The following is a 17,621-nucleotide window of genomic DNA, read 5'->3' on the forward strand; positions in this document are numbered from 1 at the left end:
GTCTCACTGGAAACTCTGTCCCACACCGGGTAAACAGGTCTCACCAGAAACTCCATCACACACTGGGATTAGAGAGTCTCACTAGAAACTCCATCAGAAACCAGGATTATAGGGTCTCAATGGCAGAAAAGACCATTCACACAATCTGTCCAGGCAGTCACAGCAGGATATTAGCCAATGCAGCTGGCCCAGAAAAGAACCAATTTCATTTCTAAAAGGAATTGGAATCTCACCAAATGCCCAACTCTGAACAACCCCTCTGGGTGATAATGACGTTAGGGGGGAAAAAAAGAGACAATTTTGTGAATCTTTCCATGATTTTTTGTTAAACTTTACAAAGAATTTCTACATCTTTTCTCAACATTTACATCTGTACAAAGCTTCAGCTCAATTAACACTCAATAATTCAAGAATGCACAAACCTTCTTCAAGTTTACAGAGATATTACTGGATGGCCTCTGTTCTGATTGATGTGTCAGCTTTAGCAGGTCATCTTGAGTACAATAGTAATGGTTAGAGGGACATATGAAACATAACTGTACCACAGGTGAAATATGAAGAGATTTAATAAATAATTAACAATTCAAACATTTAAAAAAAAATCAGCTCTAGCCCATAAGTAATTGGATATGTACTTTATAGCAACATCAGATTTGGTTTCTATGGGAAAACCAGAACATTAAAACTGATCATTGATGTCGATGTGCAAACAACAGGCTGATGGTGGCTGACTCTTGCGCTGGTACATCTGCTGTCTGCATAGCAGCAACTGAAATGGTACATGGTGCAGCTGCCAAGGAATGCACTGTAATATTTAATCAGAGAAAAGGCAGCTTAGAAAATTAATGAAATTAATTAACATTCAACCATTCTTTCTTGATAGTTGCAGATTATCCGAAACTCAACTAATGTTATGTGGACCAGACCTGACAACAGTGACTTGTACACCATCTCCCATACTTCGATGAGACACATACTTTCATCCTGAACTAAAAACTCCTTTTGCTCCACATTAATGTTTATGCCTTTCCTTGTTTAGTTTATGGTGAAGGTTTGAACTGTAGATTTGAACAAATGGCCATCCAAGATGTTTGGGCCGATAAGTAACTACAAGTCCCTCTGATACTGCCCACCATCAGGACCTAATGAACAGAACGACAAAGTGAGGTCCTGATGTACAAGCCTCATCATCCTCTGAGCCACACACACAAACATCTGAAACTGCCCACCGGGTTAAAAATTTACACTTGAAATCTTGGTCAAGAAAACAAGTAAATGGAGGGGAATATTCTCTCATATTTTTTAATCCAGTGTCAACAAAACAAACAGGATTGGTGCAGCTATGCAAAAAGATTCTCCCTACACTGGAACATGTCTTTGTTTTCAAATCCCTTTCAAAGCAATGGGATCAGCAGTAGCAGTTGCTCTCACCCACTCCCCTACCCTGGGGACCAGCAGACAGAGCACCCCGAAGACAATGAGGAGTATCTGGGACCTTGCCTAATCATTCATCCATCAGATCAGCACAAAGTTGTTCATCAGACATAGCCATGTGACAACTTTAACACGGACCACTGAATAATACTGCAATGATCAGCTCAGAGCCAAATCCTCATCATTTCCCATTCATCACCTTCCCTTCTGGAGAAGTGACCATTCACCAAGGATCAGGTGGCACCTCTATTGGTTCAGGGTGCTGCTGTGTGGCAGAGAGTCTGGATCTGCCTCTCCACTACACGGGCACTGCTAACACTGACCATTCAGCATGCTGGGCCTGAAGGCCCAAATTCATTCGGCCTCTCATACTATGGTCAAAGTTTCATCAATGACATTGATGAAGGTTCACAACAAGTTGTAAATGTTGACATTCAAGACGTGACCAAACAACGAACAAAAATGGTTTAAGGCTGTTTAACTATTGTAGATATTTTGGCCCCCACTTATTTCAAAATACACTGAAATTTTTAATCCCCTGTAGATCTGTAGATTAACAAGTTTGTGATCTCTTTTCTCCAATGTTCCGCTTCATGTGTAATAAAATAACACCACATTAAGAGTCGAGATCTTTGTCCGTTTGGCTTTAGATATCTTGCTTCTGTCATGACCAATAACAACTTTTCTTGTTCAACATTTCTGTTTGTAGATGTTTGGAGTGTTTAAAGAATGTGTTCTGGTGCAAGCATCTGCCAAACAACCACTCGACATCGCAGAATGAGAAACCCAGACCCAGTTCATCCTTGCGTCTTGGCAACCGCCTTTGTTGAGGTCCACCCACTGACCAATGAAAGTACGCAGGCCGACTGGGCTAACTAAATGGCACGTCACGATCATGAATGAGGCATTGGAGGATGGCAGGTGTGTGCGATGGGAGCTCATAGTCCCCTTGTTCAGTAAACACCACAAACACTGCAAGGTTCAGAGATTCCAGCCTCTCGAGTTCTCCTCCCCACAGATGGAAGATTTCCGCCTCATTCAGAAAGAGCCCTTGTGAACAAATGGATTTCTTTTCCCAGATCCTCAGACCCACTCTTGGACTGAGTGTTTGCACGTTACCAGGTTCTGCTGCGACCCTTTCTGCTTGAACTGGAAGATGGTGTAGACCAGCACAAGGAAGCAAAGGGACAGTATGCAGGGGATGACGATAGCGATGGCGTTCACGGTGCTGGGCACATCATTGATCTGCACCATGATGTCCACATCATCATGGGACTGATGCTTGTCTCGGTTTGTGTTGACATCTTTATGATTGCAGCCCATCCAGTCCTTGACGATTGACCGGGGGTATCCTGGCTCCACCATCAGCTTCTGATTGTCAAACTTCCAGTACTGTTTCCCTTTGTAAAAATACGTGTAGGCTAATGGAAGAAACAAAGAAAGGTTAATCAGCTTGAGCTTTGCACTCTGTCTGCAGTCCCTGGGCAGGGCCCACACCAGGACAAATGTATTTCCCAAACAGAGAGGGGGCTTTGTGATCAGATCAGCATGGGCACTCCAGCAGAGATCTGTATGGCTTCCGTGACTGGAATGTTCTCCTGTACTAGATGGGGATCATTGGGTTCATCCAATTAACTGCACAAACCAGCGTCCTCTGCCAAATACCAGCTCAACCACCACACAGCCCAGAGCTGTGTCATCATCTGGCACCATCCCTCCCTGCTGCTCCCTCCTGTATGGAGGCCCCAGCTGATCTGGTGCCCTGGAGGCTAAACCTAGGACCTTGCCAATGCTGCCCTCTTGCGTCCTACAGACTCCCCCACAAAACATCCCAGGTCCACCTGCTTCCTACCCACAAGGCAATCCTTGCCAATGCTGCCCTCTTGCGTCCTAGAGACTCCCCCACAAAACATCCCAGGTCCACCTGCTTCCTACCCACAAGGCAATCCAGACTCACCTACTTCCCACGTAACCCCACCCCCAACAAGGCAGCCCAGACCCACCTTCTTCTTACAGACCCCTACAAGGCAGCCCAGACTCACCTACTTCCTCGAGTCCTCCACAAGATGGCCAAGATCCACCCACTTACCTCAGACCCCCCCCGCAAGGCAACCTTGACCCACTCTTTTCCACAGACCCTCACAAAGTAGTCCTGATCTACCTGCTTCCCACAGACCCCCACAAAGCAGCCCAGACTGACCTACTTCCTACAGACCCCCACAAGGTAGCCAAGATTCACCTACTTTCCACAGACCCTCTCAAAGCAGCCCTGGCCCACCCGCTTCCCACAGACTCCCACAAGGCAACCAGGCTTGCTGCTTCAAACTTACTTCCTTCCTTGCTTACGAAGGCCCCCTGGGGAGCCTCTGGGATTCCCTTCCAGATGGTGATGGGCTTAGGATATCCAGGGTCTGATGCCTGCTTCTCTTCGTTGTATCTCCAGTACCTGTCAAATAAGTAACAGCTTCAGTACATAACTGACCCTTCACCAGGACCTGTCATTACCCTGGACCACCTCCCCAGGGACCTTCATCTCTTCTTCACCACTGCTCCAACTTTCCTTGCCCCACCTTCCCAGCAATCATGGGCTGAGTCCTACGCTTTTGGTTCTGGGCAGAGGGGGAATGCCAATTATTAGTGGTCACATAATCAGTGAACAACAAGAGTGCTGGGAATTCCACCAATGTGATGGGACGGCAGAGGCAGGGGAAGCTCACACACCAGGTGACTGGGATAGTCTGTGGGATGAACAGAGATGGCCACAAACTGGTGGGTCTCTGGTGCCCTGAGGTGTTGGCTAGGTCCATGTGCAGATGCTGTGGGGGGGGGGGGGTGCTAAATGTTGGTTACACCTACTGCAGCATCTGCAGTGAGTGAGCACCCGCACAGACCACCCCCCCCACCCCGCTTGAGGTGCTGACTGGGTCCCCGTGCAGGAGGGGATGGAGTGTTAAATGTTGGTTACACCAACTGCACCCCACACACACTATGACGCCTGATCTAAACAAAGACACCAGCATGGGGCACAAGAAGCCAGGCCATTCATAGGACAATGAATGTAACAAATCAATGTATGGCCAGGACTCACAAACCAAAGATGTAGCCACTGGTGGATAAATCAGCCGACCCAGGTGGAAAATCCTTGGCTACCAAACGGAGGAGAAAGTGACTGCAGAGTCTTCAATCCTCCTGGTGCCAGGGGATGAGCAGAGATTGGAACACCTGTTAGCATTGCGTCATTGCTAAAAAGTGATAAACCAAATGGTCTGTGTTTAACTGTGGTGCTGGGAAATTTATTTGAATCAATTCAGTACAAACTTTAAAAAGGCACAGACTAATCAGGGAGTGTCAGCCTGGATCAATTTGGAGAAACTTGTGCCTGACCAACTAGCTCAGAAGTTTGGGGGTAACATTAATTAATGAGAGCAGTGACTCTGATGTGGTCTCCGCGGATTTCAGCAAGGGTTTTGACAAGGTCCCACACAGCATACTGGTCAAAAAATAAATGGCCACTAGGCCTGAGGAAAGGTGGAAGGTTGGATCCAACAGGAGCTCACTGGCAGAGATCAGAGACAATGGCCAATGCATGACAGAGTTCAATATTTAATCCACTGCTTTTTACAACATGTCAATAGTGTGACGTTGGAGGGAACACGTAGCTTCGTGTGGCTGTAACAAGGCCTCCACAGCTGCCTCTTCTCTAGTTTCATCAGACACGGTGCAACAAAAAACAGGATAATATGGATGCCCGACCACCATTCCCACTCACTGAGAATCCAGTGAGGCCACGACTTACAATCCAAATAAGGAGTTATTTAACAATGCAAGGAAGGTGGGTATAAAGTCTTTTTGACCCACACGTGCACCTTTAGAAAGACCATCAGTATTGTAGCCACAGATTGAAGAGATTGTGATTACTTGTTTCCTTTGAAGAAGTATGTTTTCCCGACGGGCTCCCATCGAAGGGCTGTGTCGATTCCTTCCCGAGGAAGCCCTTTGCCCAACTGCAGCAGACCATGTGGGTAGCCAGGTTCTGCCGTCACCTCCTTGAACACCCAGTACTTGTCGCCTGTGGACCAATAACATACAGTCACACAAGTGCAAAGCAACAGTGAAGTGCTGGGTGACTGGTCCCCATTCCCTCTCCTTCAGCTTCCAGAGGAAAGCCCTTTCGGCACCTTGAAGTGGTGTCCACAACCCTGGATGTCAAAGCCTGACCAGTCCAGGTCAATGCTGGGCAAAAGTGATCACTACAAATGCTTCTAGTGACTGAGGAATCCCAGTGAAGGCACATCTCTGTTGAACAGTTAATCCCCCTCCCTCCCTGTGCATTGGACACCCCAGCAGCGACAAAAGCTGTATTAAAGACACCAGGGCCCTCAGCACTGCCCACAGAAAGGAGATGCTCCGTTGTGCTCCTGACAATGGAGAAAGTTAGCAGTCAGGGGTGTAAGGTGAACATTGTTAGCTCCAAGGTTTGGGGATAAAGTCCACCCAGCACCAAAATTAAACAACTACTGGAAGCTGAGGATCACCCTTATCAATGGAACAGAGGCCTTCAACCAAGCAGGTGTTCAATTTGGTTTCCTCCCTCCAGAGATGTTGGATCATACTGCGATCTCCACCTGCAGTGCACAACAGGAGGAAGTGCAAGTGAATCACTGCTGTAACTGGCTGGGTAGTTAGGCCACTGGATAGTGGCAAGGGAAGAGGTAAAAGGATGGTGCAAGTGGGGTCAAGGGGAACTGAGACCAAGAGTTTCCTGTTATTGGAGGGGGTGCTACCTTTTGCCAGTGAATCGGTGGTTAGGATGCTTTGGCAATGATGGTTCAGAGGATGCTTCTACTCGTGTAAGGATTTTTTTTTTAATTTTTAAAAAATTTTTTATTTTTGTGCAAGGATTTATGCAGACTCTCACTTAGGCCTGGGTCACTGCTCACTGAACATGGTACCAGTGTAGGGAGAGCAAGGTGCTCTTGTTCAGCTGGCTGGCTGAGAAAATGATACAAGCATACCCTAATTCCATGGCTCCCCCTTGTTACACGGTAAAATGAGTCACATCTCCACGAATGCCTGGGGCTGTCCACAGGACTGCCAACAGCTCTACTCTGGGATAGCTTCTTGCTGAATATATTTTTACCTTTTTGAGAGTCCCTTTAGCCAAGTGAAGTCCACTTACTCTACTTGCATCTTCCCTCATGCAGCCTGAATCCCTCAAATGCTCCCATCCAAGCATCATTTAAGCGCTGTCATTGTATCTGCTCCTCTGGCAGCTTGTTCCAGATACCCATGACCCTCTCTGTGTGGAAAAACCTACCCCTCAAATCTCCTTTAAATGCCTGTTTTCTCACCTTAAATTTCTGCCCTCTAGTTCAAGGCTCCACTCTCCTAACAGAAAAGGGACTATTTAGTCCCCCATAGTTTTATAAATCTTAAGATCACTCAGGTTGGCAGTTGGCCTAGTGGTTAATGCAATGCTGTACCAGTGCCAGTGATTGGGACCGAGGTTGGAATCCTGCACTGTCTGTAAGGAGTTGGTATGTTCTCCCTGCATCTGTGTGGGGGGGGTCGGGATTTTCCCCGGAGGCTCCAGTTCCCTCCCACCATTCAAAAACGCACTGGGGTTGCTGGTTAATTGGCTGTACTTTGATGGCATGGCCGGAATGGCCTTATATCGTACTGTATGTCTAAATTAAATTTATAGGTAACCTCTTCGTTCCCGTGGGAACACTGCTCATTTCAGATTTACAGCAACCGCTGTGTTCTGCAGCTCAGTTCCAGAATGTTGTTCTCCTCTCCAGTCCAAGGAAAACAAACCCCCTTTCCTGTCTCTCCTCGTTAGTACAACACTCCATCCTTTGCATCCTCACCAGTCCAACCCCCAAAATAGTTAAATTACATTGCCTGTGCTCTGTACCAACAGATCTCTCTCTGTAACTCTTCAGGTGTCACCTGTCCCACTTCTGGTACTATGTTTGAGATGTTTACTGGTCTGCTTGCATAACATCCCTTATCACTGCATCAGGTAATAAACAAACTGGATTCACCTTTGAAGCCCCTCCCCCCGGGACAGTGACAGCTCATCTCCTCGCCCAGGGACATTAAGGAACGGGCAATGCATTGCTGCTGGTGCCCATGTCCAGAGGGGGTGCACATAAGAAGACTGTTAAACAAGTTCCCTTACCTTTGAAGAAAACAAATTTGCCGTCGGATCTCTCATAGGCGGCATCAATCCTGGTGGGGAGGCCTTTCCAGAACTGGTCAATCTGCATGGGGTAGCCCTCCTGAACCCGGTTATTGCGCAGGCGCCAAAACCAGCGATCCTACAACAGCCACAGAGATAATGACGTGGTGGTAATGTTCCTGCAGCTCTCCGCCTGTGACCCTGATTTCTATACCTCCAGCCTCCCTGACCAATCTTCATTCTCTCAGTGGCACGGCCACAGAGGAGTACAGCCCTTGTGTCCGTACCATTCGGGAGGTCAACTAAATCAATCCCATCTGCGTGCACTTTGTCCATACCTCTCCCCTCTCTATGTTCATTCATCTATGTAAACCCCATATCATATCTCTTTCACTGCCACCCTGTTCCATGCACTACCCCCGTGTAAAATAAAACACACCTCACATTCTTCCCTCCCAATCCCGACCCCCCACACACATGCACCTCACCTCGAGGCTGTCCCTTCTGACTGACTACCCAATCTCTCTCTCACACACACACACTCCCCTCAACTCCAATTATCCGAAATGGTCAGGATAGGGCCCATGTTAGATAAAGTTTTTTTTGGAGAACTGGTCTTTTTTTAAAAAAACAGCCCAGAAGCAACAGCAAATCATTTCTAACAGCGTTTAAATAACAACAATCAACAAGTGAAGGCTTTTTAAGCATTAAAATAATATTTAATTCTCACCAAAAAAAAGTACTGGCTGCCGCCAATCTCCAACACCTCCCCACCAAGGCCCAGCTCCTGACAGGAGCCCGACGTACCCAGTCAGTTCAGCTCGGAAAAATTTTGGATAAATGAGGATTTCTGATTTGTTTCGGATATCCTCATTTATCCGAAATTTAAAAAAAATTTCAGATAAACAACAATTTTGGAGAATCCAATTTTGGATAATCGGAGTCGTACTGTGTTATATCCTTCAGGAAAGCAAAATAAATTTGTCTAAACTCTTTTAGTGTATAATTTAAAAAGAACACTTCAGAAGGACGCTGCCGGGGCTTCAAGAACTGAGTCTCGGGGAAGGTTGAAGCATGGAAGTCTGCAGACACCGTGATTGTAGTAAAAACACAGAAATGCTGGAGGAACTCAAGCAGCGTCCATAGGAGGTAAAGTTTTATTACCAACATTTAGGACCTGAGCCCTTCCTCAAGGGAAAGGCTAATTAGTTTAGGACTTTATTCCCTGGAGCGTTGGAGAAGGAGGGAGAGATTTGATGGAAGTGTACAAAGTGGGATGCATTCCTTACTTTCTTCTCGCTCCTGATATACCAATAGAATATCTTTGTATTCTCTTTAATTATTTTTTGCCAAGGATATGGTCAGCTCCCTTTTTGCCCTCCTAATTTTAATGTTCTCTCACACACTCCATATCCCTCACTCCCAGTTGTTCATACCCGCTACAGTTTCCTGACGAAACCTTGTCATCCTAGGTTTCCTAACCGTGCCTTTCACCCTTATTGCTGGCCCTCAACTCACACCAACTCCATTTTAAAGGCTCCCACATGTCAGATGTTGTTTTATCTGCAGGTATGTGCTCCTCATCTGCGCTCCCCAGGTCCTCTCTTACGCTGTGAAATCAGGTTCCCCCACTCCGAAACCTTAACATGAGGACCAAACTTATTCCCTTCATAACAACCTTGAAACTTTCAGAATTATGGTCAAAGTGCTCTCCACTGACACTTCCACCACCTGTCCACCTCCTAGTAATGTTGATGCTGAGAGAAACAGAATGATAAATGGGCTGGGTGCGAGAGGGAAGACTTGCTCAGTGTAGAGAGGAGCAACTCACAATGCTAAAAAGCTGTTTCTCAGCTCCTCCCTCCCACTTAAAATACATTAGATTTTTCCCAGATCTGATGAACTATTAACGGTTTCCATCTCACAGGTAACGCTCTCTTACAGAGGTTCCAGCATTTCCAGATTTCATGCATAATATTGAGATTGTAGAAAAAAGCTTAAACATACAGTGAGGTGTTTTAAGCCTGCAAGTCATTTTAAAGTTTTAATTGATGCAGTGGAAAATAGCACTGAGAAGATTGATAAAGCAATGTTGTAACCATACAACTTACTCTCTCTACCACAATGGTGACTGTAAATAGGGGAGAGGGGCTGTGATGTGAAGGCAGACAGGTAGCTGGGAACAAAACAAGATCAAAACTGGCAAAAAAAATGCTAATGAACAACAATCAAAACAAGCAGGTCCTGAAGGAGTTGAACCGCAGAAAAAAGCTAGACTCGTCACTGAGAGATTTTACAGATTTGAATCTTCCCAGATCGAGGAAACTTTAACCTGCACCTAGCAAAAATGGGAAATAATGCTGGCCTCGCCAGTCACCTGAAATTTGAATTTTTAAAACCTTGGTCCTGAAGTTGGCTTGAGTTTTCACGGCTTTATATCCAGCAAAGACACACCAGGGTGGGGAGCTCATTGACTGCCAAAGTTGTCCAGACATTTAACATTTGAGAATAAACTAAAGAAATTAAAATTAGCAACAACAAAAATGTGCCCATGTCCCTCAGAATTGAGTCCTGTTGTAGGCTGACACTGGGGCGCAGAAGAATGCCACTGATGAGGATCTATTGGAACCAGCAGTTCCACATTCACACAAGTGACATGGCCCTCCTCACAAACCATAAAAGCCTCTCTACTCTCAATCCACTTGGCTGGGCGAAGGCAGTACCAACAACCCCCAGGAAACCTAACACCATCTGGGACGCAGCAGGTGACCTCCATGTTCGGGCAGCAGACCATCTACGTCTATCTCCCAAATCTGGACTCTGTACCCTTCAGGAGCATGGCAGCAAACATACGTGGCACCACCATCACCCACAGGTTTCCTCCAGGCCACACATCAGCCCAGTTTATGATTGCTTCATGGATGGGCCCAAATCCTGGGACCTTGCAAAGCAGCTGTTTGTCCCCACCACCTTTCTGACAATGTTTAGGATGGACAATTAATTCAGATCTTGCCAACAATGTCCAGATACCAAGAAAGTATTTTAAAATATCACTACATTTCAACAATGCTCACCTTAAAAACGAACATTTCCCCTCGAAACAAGGCCACAGTGTTGAAGTGTCCATCGCAGATGTTGGGTTTGGAGCCAGGGTACGAGGGCCTCTCCCCAGAAGGTGGCCGAGGAGGCCGGGGCTGTCGCTCCTGCTTTCTGTCTGAAGTAGAGTGGATCCTGCGTGCAGAGAGGGTCGGCAGAGGCCTGGTGGGCTCCAGGGTCTCTGTGGGGGGCCCTAGAGATCACCAAGGGCAGTGTTACTCAGGAACTGCAAATAGGACCAGGAAAGTCAGTCCATACAAACTCAAGTCAAATCAAGTCACCTTTTATTTATCGCTCATACCATGCTTGCACAGTAAAGATGAGATAGAGTTTTTCCAGGACCACGGAGCAGATTTACATAAATATAAATTGGAACAGAAGTTAAACACATTAAAATATTAAGACATAAAACCCTGACCAATTCCCAGCCACTAAAGTGGAATAACGCTCAGCTGCTTTCCAGAGATCTCCCATCACTCGATCAGTATCCCTGCCTGGTCCCACACAGGCTGCGGAAGCCAACCACGCCCTGCACCCCCCCACCCCCCACACTCTGTACACACTGACCAGGTTTGTAAATGTAAAGGGATGAGGCCATGGCTGGTACAGAATTCAACTGTGAGCTCAAATAGTACCGTCAGCCTCAAGGGGGAGGACCTCCTAGTCCTGGGTACTTCCGGTCAATTGGGACCACAGTCTATCATTAACCAGAGACAAAAGGAGGAGAAGGTTCAAACTGCTGCTCAAGGTGAGCATTGGGTAGGAATCCATCCTGATTAGATGGACCGATGCCCCCCTCCTCCCCATCTCAAGGACAAATTGCTAGATTCACTCCCGTGCACTTCTGTTCAGGAAAGAAAAGCCAACGGTTGTTACCCTGACCTAGTCAGTGGAACCACAGGAATGGCTCAGTGGTCACCTACTCTGGTGCAGTAAAAGAATACAGTGATGTGGAAGAACTGAGCCATCCCTTAAACACAACACAGGGAAGGGTCCTTGGATTACCATAGATCTTCTGAATGCCTTGTAGATCATCCTGTGGCAGTTTGAAGTGTTCTGTATCCATGTACTGGTAAAAGGGAGCCATAATGGCACTGGGATCGTTGGAGTGTTCCAGACCCAAGGCGTGACCCAACTCATGAACAGCAACCAGGAACAGGTCGTTACCTGAGGACGTAAGACCAAACAGTGGTGAACATTTGCACAGCCCAGCCTGCCACTGCATCAGGGCAACTGAAATTCCTGGGGACACGGATCTCCCAGGGACATGGATCTACAGGACTGAGCTTTGGTCCACATTACTATCTAAATGCCAATTAATCCCGAGCTCATCTGAACAAAGCCCCAGCTATCACCTCCCTCTTCTCCAAGACCTGTCACACCCAACTATCATGAGATCCCACTCCCCCAACCCAGAAAAAAGAAAATGACAGGCCAAGTTGTCCTCAAAGATGAGCAGACTGCAGGCTGCAGTTGCAGCATGGGTGCTGGTCGGACTGCAGAGCTGTACAATCTGCATCCACCTTGCATCCTGCACTAGAACATTGGTCTACTTCAGCAGGGGCACAGTGGGTTGCAGAGGGGCAGGTTGCGGGATCGGTGCGCAAGGATGGTGGAGGGCAAACAGGCAGTGAGCAAGAATGGTGGGCTACAAGTGAAGTGCAAGGGAGCATGTTAGGGAGGGTCCTGAGTTAAACATACCGACAATCTAACATACTCTCTGTTTGTACAATCAAGAGGGCCCCATGGGAAAGTCAGTGATACCATGGTAACGCAATGTGCTGAGATGGAGACCTTCAATGTGAAGTCACAGTTTATAAAGGTTATAAAATCATCAGGGGCAGAGATAGGGTGGATCGTGTCATCATGAGACCTAGAAACAAAATTTGTCCATTCAGCCCATCAAGTTTGTTCTGCCATTCATATTGTTTCAGATGCATTTTTCCTTTCAACCCCCTTCTCCCCACATCCTTTAATGCCTTAACTAATCAAGAACCTATCAACCTCCATTCTGAATCTACCCAATGTCTTGGCCTCAATAATCCTCTGTGGCAATGAATTCCAGAGGTTCTCCACTCTCTAGCTGAACAAACTTCTCCCCATCTTTGTTCCAAAGGGTTGTCCCAAGGCTGTGACCTTTGATCCAAGGCTCTCCCATGACAGGAAACATCTTCTCCATATCCACACTGTCCAGAACTAGAGAGCACCACAGCACAGAAACAGGCTCTTTGGCCCACCTAGTCCATGACAAACTACTTTTTACACTATAGACTTACACCTGAACCATAGTCCTCCATACCTCTCCTATCCAATGACCCTTTACAATCTCCTCTTAAATGTCAAAATCAAATGTGCATCCACCACCTCCACTGGCAGCTCATTCCACTCTGAGTGATGAGGTTCCCCTTAAACATTTCATCTTTCACCCTTAACCCATGGCCTCTACTCCTTACCTTACCCAATCTCGGTGGAAATAGCCTGTTTACATTGACCCTATCTCTGGCCCTTCAAAATATGTCATACTTATTTCTTAGGTTGTTAAGTAATTTTCTCAAAGGGAACACAGCTATGCATTTCTGCATTCCAGCGTGCTATACCTGGATGAGAGTCAGACTTCCAAGTAACTGAAATATACTTTCTGGCCACTGCAAATGCAATTTTAACAAATTCAACTTGATATTTAGATAATTTCAATTTTGGTCTTATCCCACTTATATTTCCCAGTAAAAACAATTCTGGGTTTTGTGGAAGTGAAATTCCAATAATCTGTTCTAAAAAAATTCCCAAATCCACCCAAAAAGGTCACACTTTGGAGTGTAAGGAAGTTCCTATCTCCTCACCACAGCTAAAACATTTATCTGATAAGTCTGACTTTAACCTCTTTAACTTCTGTGGTGTAAGATATAACCGATGCAAAAAAATTGTATTGTACTAATCTATACCTTCCATTTATTGTATTTGTCATTCTGTCCTTACATAAACCAGACCAGTTTTGCTCATCAATACTTACATTTAAGTCTGATTCCCATCTCTGTCTACACTTATGAAACCCCTGTTTAGGGGCTCCCATTTGAAGTACATTGCCGGAGTGAATTTCTCTCGAATCAGAGTCTCCATATCACTACAGTTTGATAAGAACATTGTTGGCCCCAATTTTTCCCTTATGTATGCTCTTAACTGAAAATAGCAGAAGATTGTGTTGTTAAGGCTTCCATATGTATTTTTTAATTGTTCAAATGACATAAGTGCCCCTGCTCATAGCAATCCTCAATATATCTGATCCCCTTATGAGACCAAGTCTCTAAAATTTTATTACCCATGGTAAAAGGGATGAGCCTGTTTTGAATCAGAGGTGTTTTAGGAGATAGACCCCCCCCCCCCTTTTGTTCCAATCTCATAATTTATTTTATACCAAATATTAATTATGTTTTAACAAGGGGGCTTCTCTTTCTCACCAGATATTAATTTTGCTTCCCATTTATATATAAAATTTTCTTTTATTCTCTCTACTACTTTTTCTGGTTCTATTTTTAACCATGCAGGTTTGTTTCCTTTCTCAAAAAAGGAAGTAAGGAATCTCATCTGGGCCGCTCAGTTATAACGTTTAAAATTTGGGAATTGTAAACCTCCCAAATCATAACATCGTTAATTTTTCTATGGAGACTCTGGACATCTTACCCTTCCAAAGGAATTTTCTGACATTTATTTAATTCCTGAAAAAAAACTTATTGGTTAATGGAATGGGCAATGTTTGAAATAGATACTGAACTCTTGGAAATATATTCATTTGATTCAATTAACTCTTCCAACTAATGCTATTGGGAAAGTTGTCCAGCTGTTCAAGTTGTCAACCTTTTTAAGCAAAGGTGAGTTATTTAATTTATATAAATTCTTTAAATTGTTATCTGTATGTATTCCTAAATATTTTATTCCATTTAATGGCCACTTAAATTAGATATCGCTTTGGCATTGGGTATAACCCCCTTCTGTACATGGCATAATTTCACTCTTATCCTAATTTATTTTGTAACCCAATACTTCCACATAATCTTTGTCTTTAGAATCAATGCCTTAATCCAATTTATAAAAATTTGCCCTAATCTAAATCTTCCAGTACTTTAAATAGAAAGTTGCACTCCAGTCTATCAAATATTTTTTCTGCATCTAAAGCCACAGCTACACTCAATCACCTCTCTTTTGTGCCAGATGAATTATACTAAGCAATCTACTTACATTATCAGCAGATTGTCTCTTTTTTGCAAAGCCCATTTGGTCCATATTTATTACTTATGGCAAAAAAAATTGCTAATCTATTTGCCAAGGGTTTAATGGATCTCTATTTTTTTTGGTATTACTGTAATTATCACTGTTGAGAATGATTCTGGGAGGGTATGTGTTTCCAACGCCTGATCTAACACCTCCATAAAAATAGGAATCAGCAAATCTTTAAATTCTTTATAAAAGTCAGGGGAAAACCATCCTTTCCTGGAGATTTATTGATTTGCAAAGAACCCAGTGTCTCCTTCACCTTCATATGGGTAAAGGGGGCATTAAGTTAAACCTGTTCTTCCAGGTCTAACCTTGGAAGCCTAATTTGTGAGAAACTCTTCCATGAGATTCTGATTGGTATAACTTGGAGTAAAATAGTCTAAAAGCCTCATTAATTTCTTGAGGCTTGTAACTGGTCACATTCGCATCTGTTTTTAATCACATTGATTATTCTTGAGACCTGTTCTGCTTTCAACTGCCAAGAAAGGACTTTATGGACTCTTTCACCTAGTTCATAACACCTGTTTAATTCTTGTAATTGCTTTTTTATTCTATATGTTTGCAATGCGTTATACTGAAGTTTTTTATTAATAAGCTGTCTGCACTTCTCTTCAGAATCCCTCATTTGAAGGTCTTTTTCCAAATAAAGTATTTATTTTTCCAGTTGCTCCACCTCCCTTGTTTATTCCTTCTTGATCTTAGAAATATAGCTTATAATTTGTCCTCTTAAATATACTTTCAGAGCATCCCATATAATAAATTTATCAGTAGATGAATTGCAGTTGGACTCAAAATATCTGAATTTATCTCCTAATAAAAAAAAATCACAGAAGTCGGATCTTCTCAACAGTGAATAATTAAGACACCATCTAATAGACTGATCTTTCTTTAAATGACATCATGATAGAGGTGAGTGATCTGCTAAAATTCTTGCTTTATATTCAGAATCCATGATCTTCCCCTCTAATCGGGCTGATATCAAAAATAAATCCATCCTAGAATAGGAACCGTGTTTATTTGAATAATAAAAAAATCTTTCTCTTTGATGAATCCTTCCCCAGGCGTCCACTCAGTTCAGCTCTCTCATTATTCTCAAAATGGCTTTATGGCTTTTGCCCTTATCACTGGATCTATCTAGAATTGGGTCCAAACAAAAAATTGAAATCTCCTCCCACTAAAATATTTTCATAGGCATCTGCCAAATTAAGAAACGTTTCATGGATCAATTTCTCATCATTAACATTTGGTGCATATAGATTCATGGGTCCAGGATTCAGAATATATTTGATAGTGCACTATTACATGCCTGCTGGATGTATTACTACGTCCTGTATCCTAACTGGAAGGTTGTTCCACATCAAGATCACCATACCTCTTGCTTTTGAATTGACTGAGGAGGCAAATACATGGCCAACCCAGTCCCTTTTTAGTTTTTGATGCTTTTTTTCAACTAAATGAGTTTCTTGTAGGAATGCTTACTCCCTTTTTTTTAAAAAATGTGTGCTAACACTCTTTCTCTTCACTGGCCATTCAAACCATTAACATTAAAGCTTATAAACTTGACTGTATTATTCATCTCTACAAAAGCTCATTATACTCTCACTTTATGCTTCCCCCATCTCTTCTTCAAAGTTGCTTATTCTTCCGTGGTGAGACACACACCCTTCAGCAAACCAAGTAGAAAAAGGAAAGAATGTAGTATTATCCATAATAATTAAGCAAACCCCGCCCATTAACGTTGTTAATATAATATACAATGCTACCCCATTTTACGAGCTGTGGCAAATGCCACACATGTACACGATACGATAGGGATCAGGTTTTCATCACCGCCCCCCCAACCCCCCAGAAAATTCTCTGTATGATAATTACTCATTCTTTTTATAGAAAAGTAATATCTAAATAAAGCAGAAAAATACAAAGTTGTCATGAATTAATCACTCCAGTGGCTTAACATTCTGCAAAGATTACACAAACTCTGCTGCAAGTTTAAAGTCTGAAAAAAATTATTTCCACCATTTGGCTGAATGATTTTCAAAGTTGCTGGATGTCTTAGCACAAACTTGTAACCTTTCTGCCAGAGATTTTTTTTTTAAATAAATCAGATTGAAATCTCATCTTTGCTTCAACAGTGCAGCACTTGTATCCAGATAGAAGAATACTTTATTTACTTCATATTCCAGTGGACCTCCTCTCTCTATTACTCCCTTTGATGCTGCAGCCTGTCTTGATGCCTTGAGCATTTAATGAATATAGAATGTGTTTTCTGATCTGGTGTTGGTTGCAGTATAAAAGGATCTATGTGCCCTGTCAATTTCAATATGTTGTCCAACCTCTTCTGCTCTCAGCATTCTAGGTATCCATTCTTGGAAGAAATAAATAGGATCTCTATAAGTCCAACAATCTTGATATTATTCCTGCTAATAACATTTTCTAGTGTATCCAATTTTTAAAACACATTTTGTTCCTTTCAGTGGCCCACACATCTGTTTCATACTCAACTTTTTCAACTCTTTCCTTTACATCTTCCATTCCATCTTCTAAAGTCTTAACTCTTACATCCAAGTTATCCATGGCAATTTGCATATTGTTCACAGCCTTATGATACTTGTTCGTTTTTTTTGTTGAAATTCTCAGT

General features: G+C 43.7%; 1 protein-coding gene across 3 annotated transcripts in view; it reads right to left on the bottom strand.

The window, feature by feature from the left end:
- Nucleotides 1-620: 620 nt before the first annotated feature.
- mmp24 (matrix metallopeptidase 24) overlaps nucleotides 621-17,621 on the bottom strand; it is a 79,345-nt gene continuing 62,344 nt past the window's right edge. For all 3 annotated transcript variants that reach the window (XM_069884581.1, XM_069884580.1, XM_069884582.1), the window contains 6 exons: nucleotides 11,720-11,881; nucleotides 10,693-10,907; nucleotides 7,619-7,757; nucleotides 5,353-5,503; nucleotides 3,765-3,880; nucleotides 621-2,855 (listed from right to left, as the gene is read on the bottom strand). In XM_069884581.1, the coding sequence (XP_069740682.1) occupies nucleotides 2,518-2,855; nucleotides 3,765-3,880; nucleotides 5,353-5,503; nucleotides 7,619-7,757; nucleotides 10,693-10,907; nucleotides 11,720-11,881 (1,121 nt within the window). In that variant the 3' untranslated portion in view covers nucleotides 621-2,517. The remainder of the gene's footprint in view (nucleotides 2,856-3,764; nucleotides 3,881-5,352; nucleotides 5,504-7,618; nucleotides 7,758-10,692; nucleotides 10,908-11,719; nucleotides 11,882-17,621) is intronic.

Source organism: Narcine bancroftii, chromosome 6 (genome assembly GCF_036971445.1).
Source record: "Narcine bancroftii isolate sNarBan1 chromosome 6, sNarBan1.hap1, whole genome shotgun sequence".
NCBI lineage: Eukaryota > Metazoa > Chordata > Chondrichthyes > Torpediniformes > Narcinidae > Narcine > Narcine bancroftii.